The sequence below is a fragment of the Megascapheus bottae genome, chromosome 3, assembly GCF_031878675.1.
Source record: "Megascapheus bottae isolate mThoBot1 chromosome 3, mThoBot2.hap1, whole genome shotgun sequence".
Taxonomy (NCBI): domain Eukaryota; kingdom Metazoa; phylum Chordata; class Mammalia; order Rodentia; family Geomyidae; genus Megascapheus; species Megascapheus bottae.
Genome location: NC_143511.1, coordinates 81510276 through 81523185, shown reverse-complemented (window position 1 = coordinate 81523185; position 12910 = coordinate 81510276). Strand labels below are relative to the sequence as shown.

Genomic DNA, 12910 nt, shown 5'->3' with positions numbered 1-12910 from the left:
CTCTACTGTTTGAGCCATAGTGCCTCTTTTGGCCTTTCTGTTTAGGTGGAGACCAGGGTTTCATGCATGCTAGGAAAACACTCTAAGCCACATTCTCAGCCCATATTGAATCCTTTTTTTTTTTTTTTAAGGCATATTCTTTTTTTTTAATTAAAACATTTTATTAACACTCATTTTTTTACATCGTATTTCAAATGCCAAGTTTAACAAGTATTCAAGAAGGGAATACAATCACTGGCACATAAATTTTAGAACATACTTAAAATTCTTTTACATACAAGAAAGCTAAATCAAGACTCTACCCAAGTCAAACTCTCAGATTGCCTTGTTTGATGTCTTTAATTTTAACCTCTCCCTTTTTGAACTTGAGAAGCAACCATGTAATACGAAGGTACCGTCTTTGGTTTGAATCTGGGTTTCGCCATTTTACCCTCTGTGAATTTGTATGCACTTAATTTTCTTGAGGGGCACACACACACTTTTTCCCCCCAGTCCTGGAGCCTAAACTCAATGCCTGCGTGCTCAGAGCCTGAGCTCTTTTGCCCAAGGCTAGTTAGTGTTCTACCACTTTGAGCCACAGTGCCACTTCTGGTTTTCTGGTAAGTTAATTGGCTTTGAACTGTGATCCTCAGATCTTAGCCTCCTGAATAGCTAGGATTACAGGTGGGAGCCACCAGTACCCAGCTCGCCTGGCTATTTTATGTCAGTTACAGATACTAAATTTCATCACCAAAGAAGTCCTGTATAATTAAAACATATACTTACTGTAATTAAATCTAGCTTATTATGTGATTGAAATTGGGTGATTATTTTGTAGAGGGCTCCTGAATTATATGTTTATAATTTTGTGTTAAATGAAGCAAAATGTGTTTCCTTGAGATGTCAGATGATTTATTTTATAATGGATCTCAGTGGAATGACCTCTGAGATCTGTTGTAAGGGAAATGTAGAAGTTACTTGTTTATACTGATTGATTTGCTGATAAGTAAATTTACCAAGTTCTTTTTTTTCCCCTCTAATTCATGCTTGCTTAATTTCTTTTAAGTAATATGTGTAGTCTTATATTCATAAATCCTTGGCAAGTAGTAGTTTTAGTTTTGGCACTTTGTCAAAAAAGCTATTGTAGAGAGTACTCTGAGCTGTTTGTTATTCTATGTTAGTTGTCTAATACTTTGGAGAACATCATTGCATAATGGTACTGTTGACATTTTTCTTATATTTTAAGAGAGATTGATTTTACATTTTGTTTCATCATTGTATGGGTGTTAGACATTGTGATTACTTTGTTTAGGAGGAGAGAAAAGATTTGCTTATAAATTGGGATTACAGAACTAGTTAAGAACTTCAGGGATTGTAATCTAATTCGTTATATGTTTTGAAATCTTGGTGACTTTCAGAAACTGACAGAAGAAAAATACCAAGTGGAACAGTGTGTAAATGAGGCGTCTATTATAATTCGGAACACAAAAGAGCCAACACTAACTCTGAAGGTGATACTTACTTCCCCTCTAATTAGGGACGAATTGGAGAAGAAGGATGGAGGTACACGTGTGTATATATATATATATATGCATATATATACATATATATGTGTTTTGTTTTGTTCATCTAAGAATTCTCTTCAGTACTATGTTAAATATGCTTCATAGCTTTAGAAAAATCATAATTTTCATTTGTTTTATGGCATTCATACTATTTTAAACTGCTTTCTACATAATTACTATTTTTCAAAAAATGTATAATATCAAAATGTAAACTATGCTTATTCAAAAACTTGATCTTACCATGTGGATCTAACTCTGCTTTAACTTTTCTGCCATTTGGTGTTCTATGTCACTGTATTTAGCATTACATTAACTTATTGATATTCACCAACTTAGTCTATACATTTTGTCTTGTTGGTCAGATTTTAGGATTAGATGTGGTCCAAAATGGATTTGTTTTCAGAACAGTCATTTCAAAATTATGCATATATTGCCGTTGACTTCTAATAGCTAATTAGAAATTTTCTATTTAACTTAATTAACCATGCTTAGATTTGTTATGTAGTCTAAAGGATATGAACTGGGGAATTATGCCTCCCTTAGTGACTGATCTTTAGTTAATTCTTTAAAGAGACTTACAAATATGATATGTTAGAACTGTGCATTAAAATTTATTCTGGTTAAAAAGGTCTTAGCACTTGTATGACATTGTTATCCTCATAAAAGTAGAGTAAGAAATCTATTTTATTATTGGCAGTTTTGAGAAGTAATAATGGAGGTGTGATGGGCTTCTTTTCCTAATGCTTCTGGTGGCTTGTTTCCTCTCTCAGTACTATAACAAGAAACTTGCCATGTGATCATTTTTGACCAACTGGTACTTTGTCATGAGAATTTTTTTTTGCTAGTCCTGGGTTTGAGCTCAGGGCTTGAGTACTGTCCTTGGACTTTCTCAGGCTAGCACTCTACCACTTGAGCCTCAGCACCACTTCTGGCTTTTTTCTATGTATGTGGGGTACCGAGGAATCGAACCCAGGTCTTCGTGCATGCTAGGCAAGCACTCTACCACTAGGCTAAACTCCTGGCCTCTATCTATTTTTGTGATGACCCTAGAGCTTGAACTTAGGGCCTTCTGCTTTTTCTGTTCATGTCTGATGCTCTCCTCTTGAGCCACACCTCTAATTCCATGGTTTAGTGTTTTTTGGGAGGAGTGAGGGTATCTTGTGGTATGCAAGCTTGAACTCTAGACTTTCTCTTGCTCAGCTTTTTCCACTCAGGAATGGTACTGTACCACTTGAGCCTCTTCTCTAGTCTTCATAGATTATTTTTAGAGAACATTTTTTACAAATGACTTTACAGATTTTATATCCAATGGATATCATAAACAATATATTTATGAGTCATACTTTAAGCAAAGTACATTTATTTTGTCTTTTTTTATTTTTATTTTTTTTTTTCAGTCCTGGAGCTTGAACTCAGGGCCTGGATATTGTCCTTCAGCTCTTTAAAGACTATCACTGTAGTACTTGAGCCATAGCACCACTTCCGGCCTTTTTTTGTATATGTGTAGCACCAAGGAATTGAACCCAGTGTTTCATATGCATGCTGGGCAAGCTCTCTACCACTAGGCTACACTCTTGGCCAGCAAAACATATTTAATCTATGTGGTTTTATGCTTTTAACTTTTTCTCTTAAAAATAACATAGCACCTCTGTGAGATTCAGTCCAAGGTGCCAGTCCTAGCACTTGAACCACAGTTCTACCAAGAAACTTGCCATTTGATAACTGGCTTTTTGCTGGTTAATTGGAAATCAGAGTCTCATGGACTTTGCTGCCTAGAGTGGTTTCGAGCTGTGGACTTCTGATCTTGGCTTTCTGATTAGCTAGGATTAGAGGCATGAGCCACCAGTACACTGTTTTTTGTTTGTTTGTTTGTTTTTAAGCAGCAGAGTTCTGATTTCTGATGTGTCAAGATATTTGTTAATCCTGGTAAACTATATTCTTTTTGATCTAAAATTTCTAAGTAGAATTATAATTGTAAGATCTTAGTAAAATTGAGTGTAGGAAAAAAACAAGTTGCCAAAGACTAAATTAATTAATGTTTGCTTATGCCTACTGATATCCTTTCTAACCTCTTTGGTTGTAAAGAAGCTGTCAGATCCCCCATCTGAGATTTTGTTGTAGCATTCAGTGATTCCTTTAAGCTTATAGCTTATAGCTGTTTTAGACAAGCTAAAATAGTTCCAAGATAGTATTCGCTTTTTACAAAGTGATCTGTAATAAAATGGAAGAGTTCACAGTATTAGGTTGTAAGGATTCCAAGACTTCTGTGAGTTGACTCATGGCTAATGTGTGAAATCAGGAAAGTTATAAGTACTGTGTAAAATCAGGAAAGGCAAAGGAAGCAGCTTGGATCTAATGTTTCATACTGTCTTTCTCTCCTTTTGTGTAGCAACAAGATTTTGTTTGCTGTAGTCTTTCTCAGCCCTGTTTTTTCACTTGATTTTTTTTTTAATAATTTACCCATTTTGTATAATATCTGGGCTTTGTCAAACACTGTTTTGTGTGTGTGTGTGTGTGCGCGCGCGTGTGCTTGTGTGCACACATGCTGATCCTGGGGGCTTGAACTCAGGGGACCCTTAGCATCTTTTGCTCACAAGGCTGGCGTTTTGCCACCTGAGGCAGCTACTTCTGGCTTTTTGGTGGTTCACTGGAGATGAACCAGACGTCTCGCAGACTTTCCTGCTTGAGCTGGCATCAAACCAGGTTCTGGACCCTCTTTTCTGCTGCATGAGATAAAAAGTATGAGCTGCATTTAGGTTCAAGGAATTTCTGGGATTGAAAAATAGCTACTATTCTTGCCCTGCTCTTCCTACACCTTTAAATCCGTTTCTACACTCATTTTCTTTCTCAGAATAAACAATATATGTGGCTTTCCTTATCCTTGGAGTATCCTAATAGTATCTTTTTTTTGTTGTTGGTTGTGGGGCTTGAACTCTGGGCCTGAGTTTTGTCTGTCCCTGAGCTCTTTAGCTCAAGGCTAGCGCTCTGCCACTTGAGCCACAATGCCATTTGCCATTTTCTGGTGGTTAATTAGAGATAAGAGCCTCATGGACTTTCACGTCTAGACTGGCTTTGAATCTTGATCCTCAGATCTCAGCCTCCTGACTAGCTAGGATTACAGGTGTAAACCACCAGCATTCTGTTTCTGTAGTATCTTGACCTAATTTTACTACATTCAAATTAACAATTCACAATACATACACAGTCACACAATCCTCCTCCCCCAATTATTGTCACATAACTGGGAACATTGCTGAGCTTGTACTGGGACGCAAACCTATACTTCCAGCTACTTGTGGTTATGGGTTGCATATTTGTAGGATCTCTGTGGGAGACTAGTCCGAGGCAATAAGTTCCTAAGACCTTTATCTCACAAAAAGCTAGGTTTAGTAGTGAATGCCTCTTAACTCCTGTTATGTGGAAACCTGAGTAGAACAAGTATAACCTATGCTTACATGTGAAATCTTGTGTGAAATACAATGAAAGTACAAAGGCATGATTTGTAGCTTAAATAGTGTAGTGCTTGTCAAGCAAGCATAGGAAGGGTCTTGAGTTCAAAGTTTGGTACTACTCTCCCCTCCCTCCCCACCTGAAAAAGGAAATAAATGAAATGAAAAAAAGCATGGTAGAGAGCGGTTAGAAACCAAAGAACCATTGAGTTTACCTTGGTATTGTCTAAGCAGAACTTAGTTGGAATCATGGTAACCACTTATTTCAGGTCACATTTTTAAAAATTTTTTAAATTAAAAAAATTATTGTCAAGGTAGTGTATAGAGGGGTTACAGTTAAATTTGTCAAATAGTAGATACATTGCTTCTCACACATTGATAACCCTTCTCATGTTTTAGTTCCCATTTCCCTGCCCCCACCCCCTCCCAATCATCTTATTTTCCTCCCTTTCCTTTCCTATTTCAAATAAACAAAGTATATACAATATACCAGGTAACAAAGTCAGATACAGTAACAATATGAGATTAACTAGAGGGCAAAAAAAAAGTACATTAAGAACAACAGTCACTCAAGATAAAGCCCTTGTTTTCACATCCTAGAGATCCTTTCATTTATTCTCTTCCTATATGATCAGGTCCCATTTTACATGGCCATACTACATAGCAATTATCTATGGTTATCTATTTTACCACATTCTAACCTTTTACTTAAAAGACTTCTAGAATTACAATTTTTTTTTTGCATAGTGTGTTTACTTCTAAAGAAAGCATAGAAAAAAGCATAGACCTTGTATGTGATAGTCTAGTGTACAGTTTTGTTTTTGTTTTTTTGGTCGTTGGTTGTGGGACTTAAACTCTGGGCCTGGGTGCTGTCTCTGAGCTCTTCAGCTCAAGGCTACTGTCTTACCCCTTGAGCCACAGTGCCACTTTCAGTTTTCTGGTAGTTAAATTGGAGATAAGAGTCTCACGGACTTTCATGTTGGGGCTGACTTTGAACCATGATCTTCAGATCTCACCCTCCTACTCAGGAGGTTACAGGCGTGAGCTATCATGCCCGGCTTCTGTACAGTTCTTAACTTCATTAATGAATATTGCTTTGTGACTTGGGGTAAGATTCTTTATTTTAAAATGTGGACAGTAAAAAATTTACAAAATTGGATTGAGAGAATTTATATAATGTGACTTGTATAAAATAGCTATAAAATAGTTGCAATGAGAGTAATATGTGTATTGTAGACCTATACCTAAACATAGCTACTCAAACACCCATTGAAGTATAGTATTAGATTTAATGTGCAGTGTTTTCTGTAGTGTTAATAATAATCTGTTTTGTTGTTAAAGTATGATTCATTGAGGACAGGAAACTTTTCCTGCTTTATCTATAGCACCTAGAACGATAATTTAATCAAATAACCAAAAAAAACCCCACTACATCTAAGTCTATAGAGTGAATAAAATCAGCGTATTGTCTGATTAAGTAGAACTATCCATTGTATAAGAAAGAAGCATTAAAAAGCATTAAGGACATTTCATAGCTCAATGACTATATTATTGAAGATTTAGTTTGTTAATATATTTTATAACCTGTGTGTGACAAGAATTTCTTATGTGTGATTTATTAAAAACAATGACAAACAAAATCCTCACAACAGCCCTATAAGGTAGACATTGCCCTGTTTTATAAGTGAGAAAAGTCTCACATCTTGCCCAATTCTCTGGTATGCAGTCCATTTTCCCATTCCTGTTTGGGATCACTGCATGAATGCTTTAACTAATCTAGTCATTCTGATTATCACACAGTCTCAGCTTCTTTTGGTGCTTGTGATTTCAAACCAGAAATATGTTTTCTGTTGGGGGTGGTAAATCATATTTTAAAAAATTAATTTGAGACCACATGGAAAAACTAGAGACTCTTTTGGCTTAAGGTAAACTCTGAAATGGTCAACGATGTTGTCTTAGCATCCCTTTCCACATATTGGTGCCAATGTAAATTTGTGTCTCTTCTTTCACTGGCACGTGTCTTTTAGAGACAAGCATTACACTCCAGAAATCACTGGGATTCTGATGATGGTGTAGGCTTTGTTTTCCTGTGCTACCCAGCTAAGCATGTAGCTCCAGAGCATATTAGCATAATTTTAGCATACTGCATTTGCACAAATATTCAGAATCATGCTCTGTGGTCTCTTATTGTTTACATCTACCTGTTTATAGCTTTGGATCATAATGTTTCCCATGGATAGTGGTTTGGGGAATAATGTATTTCTAGAAACCATAAAGGAATTGAGAGTGAAGGGGCCAGTAGGATATTCTTGAGGCTAACTTATAAGTTCTCTCAGCATGAACTTAGTAGCTCAGCATCATCCAGGTCATCTGGGATCTTGTCATGAAAACTCAGCTCATTTGTTTTGTCATTGAAAAATATAACTCCTGTTTAACAAAGTCAACTTTGGCTTTTTTGTCACCCCATCTCTAGGCTAGTGGTTTTGTTAACATCAGGTTGACTTGCATTTAAGGCACTGAGAGAAACTGACCAACATTTCTTGTTTGGTGTGATTCCAACCTCTAATCAAATAAGCAAGTTTAGGCATAATGGACTATAGTGTTCTTTTTGTTCAGAATGTTGTATGTACCTTCATGCCCTGATGCCAGGTTGCTGAGTAAGAAAGTTTTTGTTTGCTTGTTTGTTTATTTTTTTTTGACGCGGTGTGGGGGAAGGGTGTGGATTCCTGGGGCCTGAACTCAGGGCTTGAGTGCTGTCCCTGAGCTTTTGTGCTCAAGGCTAGTGTTTCACTGTCGGAGCCACAGCTCCACTTCTGGCTTTTTTGTGGTTAATTGAAGATAAGAGTATCATGGTTTTTCCTGCTTGGGCTGGCTTTGAACTACAATCCTCAGATCTCAGCCTCCTGAGTAGCTAGGATTAAAGGTATGAGCCACTGGCACCCTTAAAGCTACTTTTCTTTGCTTTGGTATTTTTGTCAACATTCTATCCTAAACTCACATGGGATTTCTTGCCTGTTTAACTGGTCCTTGTAGGAAAAAAATGAAATTACTCACAGTTCTATTGTTTCCTACTAATGATTCCATAATGTACTTTTATCAGAAAAGGTTTGCCTCTGTAAACAATTTGAAATACCAAAAAAAGAGAAGCACCTATATTGAAGTCCAGAAATGTTGTTTGAGGTTCTTTTACCAGAAGTGGCAGTGTTTTTCCAGCAGCACTTCTCTGATTGTCAAGTTGGTGAAATTTGTTAAAATCAAAGTATATAAAGCTGGACACAACAGTGTCATTTGAATTTGTATCATTTAACATAAAAACTTGGAAGATGAAATAGGTAGTTTTATCTCCTTTGCTGTTTCTTATCCCCCGAGTAGTGAAATATTTGGGGTGTTTTGACTTTTTGACTATCAGAGCATGAAGAAACATGGCCATTCTGGTGGTGATGTAAAGGGAATCTGTTGCAAGACTTCTGTTCAGTGCCTGTCCCTTTCATCTTTTTGGTATAATCTGTTGTTTCCAAATGTTGACTGTCTGTATAGCAAGTTGATGTCTTGATTTTATTTTTTTAAATAACAATTTGTAGTTCTAAACTGAGTTCAATATAAAATAACTTATAAAAGTATTTTCTATTGTTCTCAGTTACAAATACCTGAGTTAAAATCAGAGTAAAATATTTATATGCTCTGACTGCTGGATGAAATACTAGAACATACAAGAAGATTTTTGGCTTGCCTGTCTTTTCCTGTCTAAACCTCCTGTACCTCATTTTCTTCTTCCCTTGTCTCCCTCTTCCTGACATTCCAACTTTGTAAGATTGTAGACTAAGACTTGGCTTGCTTAACTGATAATTTAAAAATTGGAATAACAAAATATAAGCAAGGTTCATGCCTTTCATTTGAGTTATGCTACTTACCAGTCAGTCAACCTTTGATATGTCTAACTTTTAAGAGATTCTAATCATTCATTTACAGTAGTTTGTTTTGTTAAATGAGCTTTACACAGATGCTTGTATTGGCAGCAATTAACCATTTTGACATTATAGCATTAAGATGTGTTGTGTACTTTGAGTGTCTCCAAAGACAAAATTGAGGACGTTTCAGGAGCTAGATTATCTATAACATCTATAGTATATTTGTTTGTGTTCATAAATAAATCTACATTAATAATTATTTTTTATAAGCTTCCCATTTTATAAGAAGAAGGGGTCTGGTAATGGAATGAGATACCATATAGTGATTCTTTGTTTGGAGAGGTTAATGGGAAACAATGCAAGTATCTGCTGTAGAGCTCGCTTGATCAGAAAATAAGTGGATAGCACTTGATCCTTTAGAGTATTGAAGTACATAGAAAGAATCTACAGTTCTTCCTTAGTAGATTTATTTTCGTTTGGGTATTATACCTTCAGGTTTAGTTAGTAATTTTTTTTGGTGGGGGGGTCAGTGAGGCTTGAACCCGGCACCTGGGTACTGTCCTTGAGCTTTTTTGCTCAATCAAGGCTAGCGCTCTATCACTTTGAGCTACACCATTTCTGGTTTTATGGCAATTTGGAGATAAGAACTTCATGGACTGTCCTGTCATACTGGCTTCAAACCACAATCTAGATTTTAGCCTCCTGAGTAGCTAGGAGCCATCAGAGCCTGGCTGATTTTTTTTTAAATTTAAATCAAGTACAGTAAGCATTGAACTTGCCATAATAATGTTTTGATAACTAAGAAAATCAAGGAGTGTCAGTGTTCTTCTATAATATCTTAAAAATATACATATATGTATTTATCACCTAACCCATACAAATGTATTAGTATAATAATACTGTAAGGAGACTACTGAGAGGAAATGTTGGAGCATTCTTTTACATTTAGAAGTGGTCTTAAGAGAGAATGAAATATCTGACTTAATTAGATTAGACCAAGTTTGTTGCTTGAGAAACCATTTGTATATTTCATGTTTCTAAATAATACAACCAGATTTGAAAATATTTAAAAAACACACTTTTGAAGAACTCAGGGACAATGCCCAGACCCAGAGTTCAAGCCCCATGATTGGTCCCCCCCCCAAAAAAAACCCCAAATAAACAAAACACACACCTTTTGGCCATATAAACACTGATTTTGTATCATGTGACACTGAAATGTATCAAGTTTGATTATTATATATTTGAATTTTTAATGCTGCCATGAGCCATGTAAACCAAGTTTAAATTGTTAAGGCTGTCTTTTAGTTACTGTTCTTTTCTTTTTTTGTGTGCCTGTCCTGGGGCTTGAACTCATGGTCTGAGCTTTTCTGCTTAAGGCTAGTGTTCCACCACTGGGTACAGCTCCATTTCCAGCTTTTTGATAGTTAATTGGAGATAAGAGTTTCATGGACTTTCCTGCACCTGGCTGGCTTTGAACCGTGATCCTCCTCAGGCTCCTGAGTAGCTAGGATAATAGGCATGAGTCACTTGTACCTGGTTTGTGTTACTTTTTTTTGTTTGTTTTGTGCCAGTCCTAGGGCTTGAACTCAGGGCCTGGGTATTAATCCCTTAGCTTTATTGCTAAAGGGACTTTAGCTACAGCTCTGTTTTCAGCTTCTTTTGGTAGTTGATGTGAGATAAAAACTCTCATAGACTTTACTGCCTGGACTGACTTTTCAGTTGCAAACCTCAGATTTCAGCTTCTGAGTAGCTAAGATTTGCCCAGCGGGGTTATATTTTCTTTTTTCTTCCTGAAGGAATATGTAACCTGAAATGTATTTCAATTTGCATTTGTAGTTTTGATAGTTTTGGTTCAGAAAAAGAAAAAAGCTAGATTTTTCTTAAAAATTTATCAGTGATCAGAATGCCTTTGAAAAAAATATGTTACTGTCATTGGTCCCAAATCTCTTTTCTTCATACTCTATCAAAGGAAAAAGTGCTATGTACTTATTTTGTGTCCTATGATGTTATACATGCTTATTAATAAGATCCCAGATTGTAAGAAAAAGTGGTCACCTATTTGTTAACTAAATGAATACCTTTATACTCTCCTGTGCTTGTATAGAAATCCTGTTTTGATGACTTAAAATAATTGTGCATATAATTTGAAAAAGCAACAAAGCTAAATCATGAACATTTCTGGGAATCTTATTAGTTCACTCAGATCCTGTTCTTTTTATTTTTTATTGTTTGATAATTTGAGAGGACTCCCTTTTCAAATTGTATCTGTCTCTCTTTATTCCATTTATCATTAGAAAATGTTTCGATGAAAGATCCTCCGGACTTATTGGACAGGCAAAAATGCCTGAACGCCTTGGCGTCTCTTCGACATGCCAAATGGTTTCAGGTTGGCTTTTTGTTATTATCTTACTATTATTCTAGCCTTGTGCAGGTTTCATTTGGAACACCTGCCACTTACTAGTTTCTGTGTGCTGTATAAAATGGGGATATTTTCTAGCTCATAGGGTTGTTGTTGGAGTGAATGAATCAATTTAGGATCAGATGCTTAGCATAGTTTCTATTATAGTTAATGATGTTTTATCATAATTCATTTGGCTTAGCACTCTGAACTTTGACTGGTGTCTTGGTTTGTAAATATACACATAGAGAAGTTAAGAGTTGGAATGGAATTTCCATGAAGCTACAAGAAGAATTTTTAGACTGTACTCCTTTCACTTGAACATCGCTTTTGGAACACAATTTACTGCTTTGATGCTTTCTTTTTTTTTTTTTTTTTGTTTGCTTGAAAACCATTGAATGACTTACAAATTAGTATTCACTCTAAACAACTTATCCATGATCAATATGCTTAAAATGAAGAATGGATTTCAGAAGGGATATTGGAATCATTTTGTTTGTTTTAGGCAAGGGCAAATGGATTAAAATCATGTGTAATTGTCCTTCGAATTCTGCGTGATTTGTGCAACAGAGTCCCCACATGGGCACCACTGAAAGGATGGGTAAGTAGTTAAGTATGGTTAAAGGCAAGTTCTGAAGTACTGCAGTGGAAATCCTGTAAAAACAATATTATTATAAAATGACAAAAGCTAAGGGATGCATTATGTGTTTCTGCCCCAGAAAAATTATGCATCTTTTTATATTTTTAACTTGTTTCTTCTACCTTATATTACTTATGTTCTAGAGCCTGAATTTTTTTTTTCTGACAAAGAGATTTTGTAGGTTTTAGAAGTGTCTTTCCGTCCTTATCTCTGCATTGATAGTTGACTAAACCATTGGATAAGTCGTCACCTACTGTCTGTGAAAGCCTCACTAGCTGGCTTTCAGTGTATCTTTTAATGCAGTGGATATTTATATTATAGACTAGTATAAGGAACCTGTAGTTCTATATTCTCTTTAAGTGGAGACGTTTAAAAAAAACTAAGTACATGTTAGTAATTAAAGTTATATACAAAGGGCATACTTAAACTGATTATATCATTGACATTATCTTTAATTGGGAAGTTATGCCTGATCCAATAAAGATACAATTTAAGAACATTTTCAGCCAAGTCAGTTAAAGCTGTCAAGAGGCAAGTATAAAGTAATCAACAATATTACTTTGTTTCATGATTGTCAATTTGTTAAATATGGAAATTTATTCTTTTTTTCTCCAGTTATAATACTTGGATCAGACTGTTTGAAATTTTGTTCTTACATTGATATATTTATAGTTTAAGTGCTTCCTAAGTTAAATGGCAGTTAGGTAGTCTAGATTAGTACATTGGCTAGTTACTAGCTATTACTAACTTACATTAAATTAATTAGATGGTCATAGTTTCTTTAGCATTAATTCTTTTGCTCTTAGAAAAATTCTTCAGAAAATGACTCAGAAATGCTTGATTTAAAGAATTGATTGGGTTAAAGTTGATAATCCTGGGGAAAATGTTAGCAGGCCTCAAATGTTAAACTGTCTTTATGTTTTTGGCTTCCCTTATAGATAGAAATGTCAGCTCACATTTAACTGGAA

The 12910-nt window shown here is 35.6% G+C and overlaps 1 protein-coding gene across 8 annotated transcripts in view; it reads left to right on the top strand.

Annotated features, from left to right (window-relative positions):
* The window catches only part of Strbp (spermatid perinuclear RNA binding protein), a 105868-nt gene that overhangs the window by 53998 nt on the left and 38960 nt on the right, over nt 1–12910 (top strand). For all 8 annotated transcript variants that reach the window (XM_090330599.1, XM_090330605.1, XM_090330604.1 and 5 more), the window contains 3 exons: nt 1398–1542; nt 11199–11290; nt 11808–11903. In XM_090330599.1, the coding sequence (XP_090186725.1) occupies nt 1398–1542; nt 11199–11290; nt 11808–11903 (333 nt within the window). The remainder of the gene's footprint in view (nt 1–1397; nt 1543–11198; nt 11291–11807; nt 11904–12910) is intronic.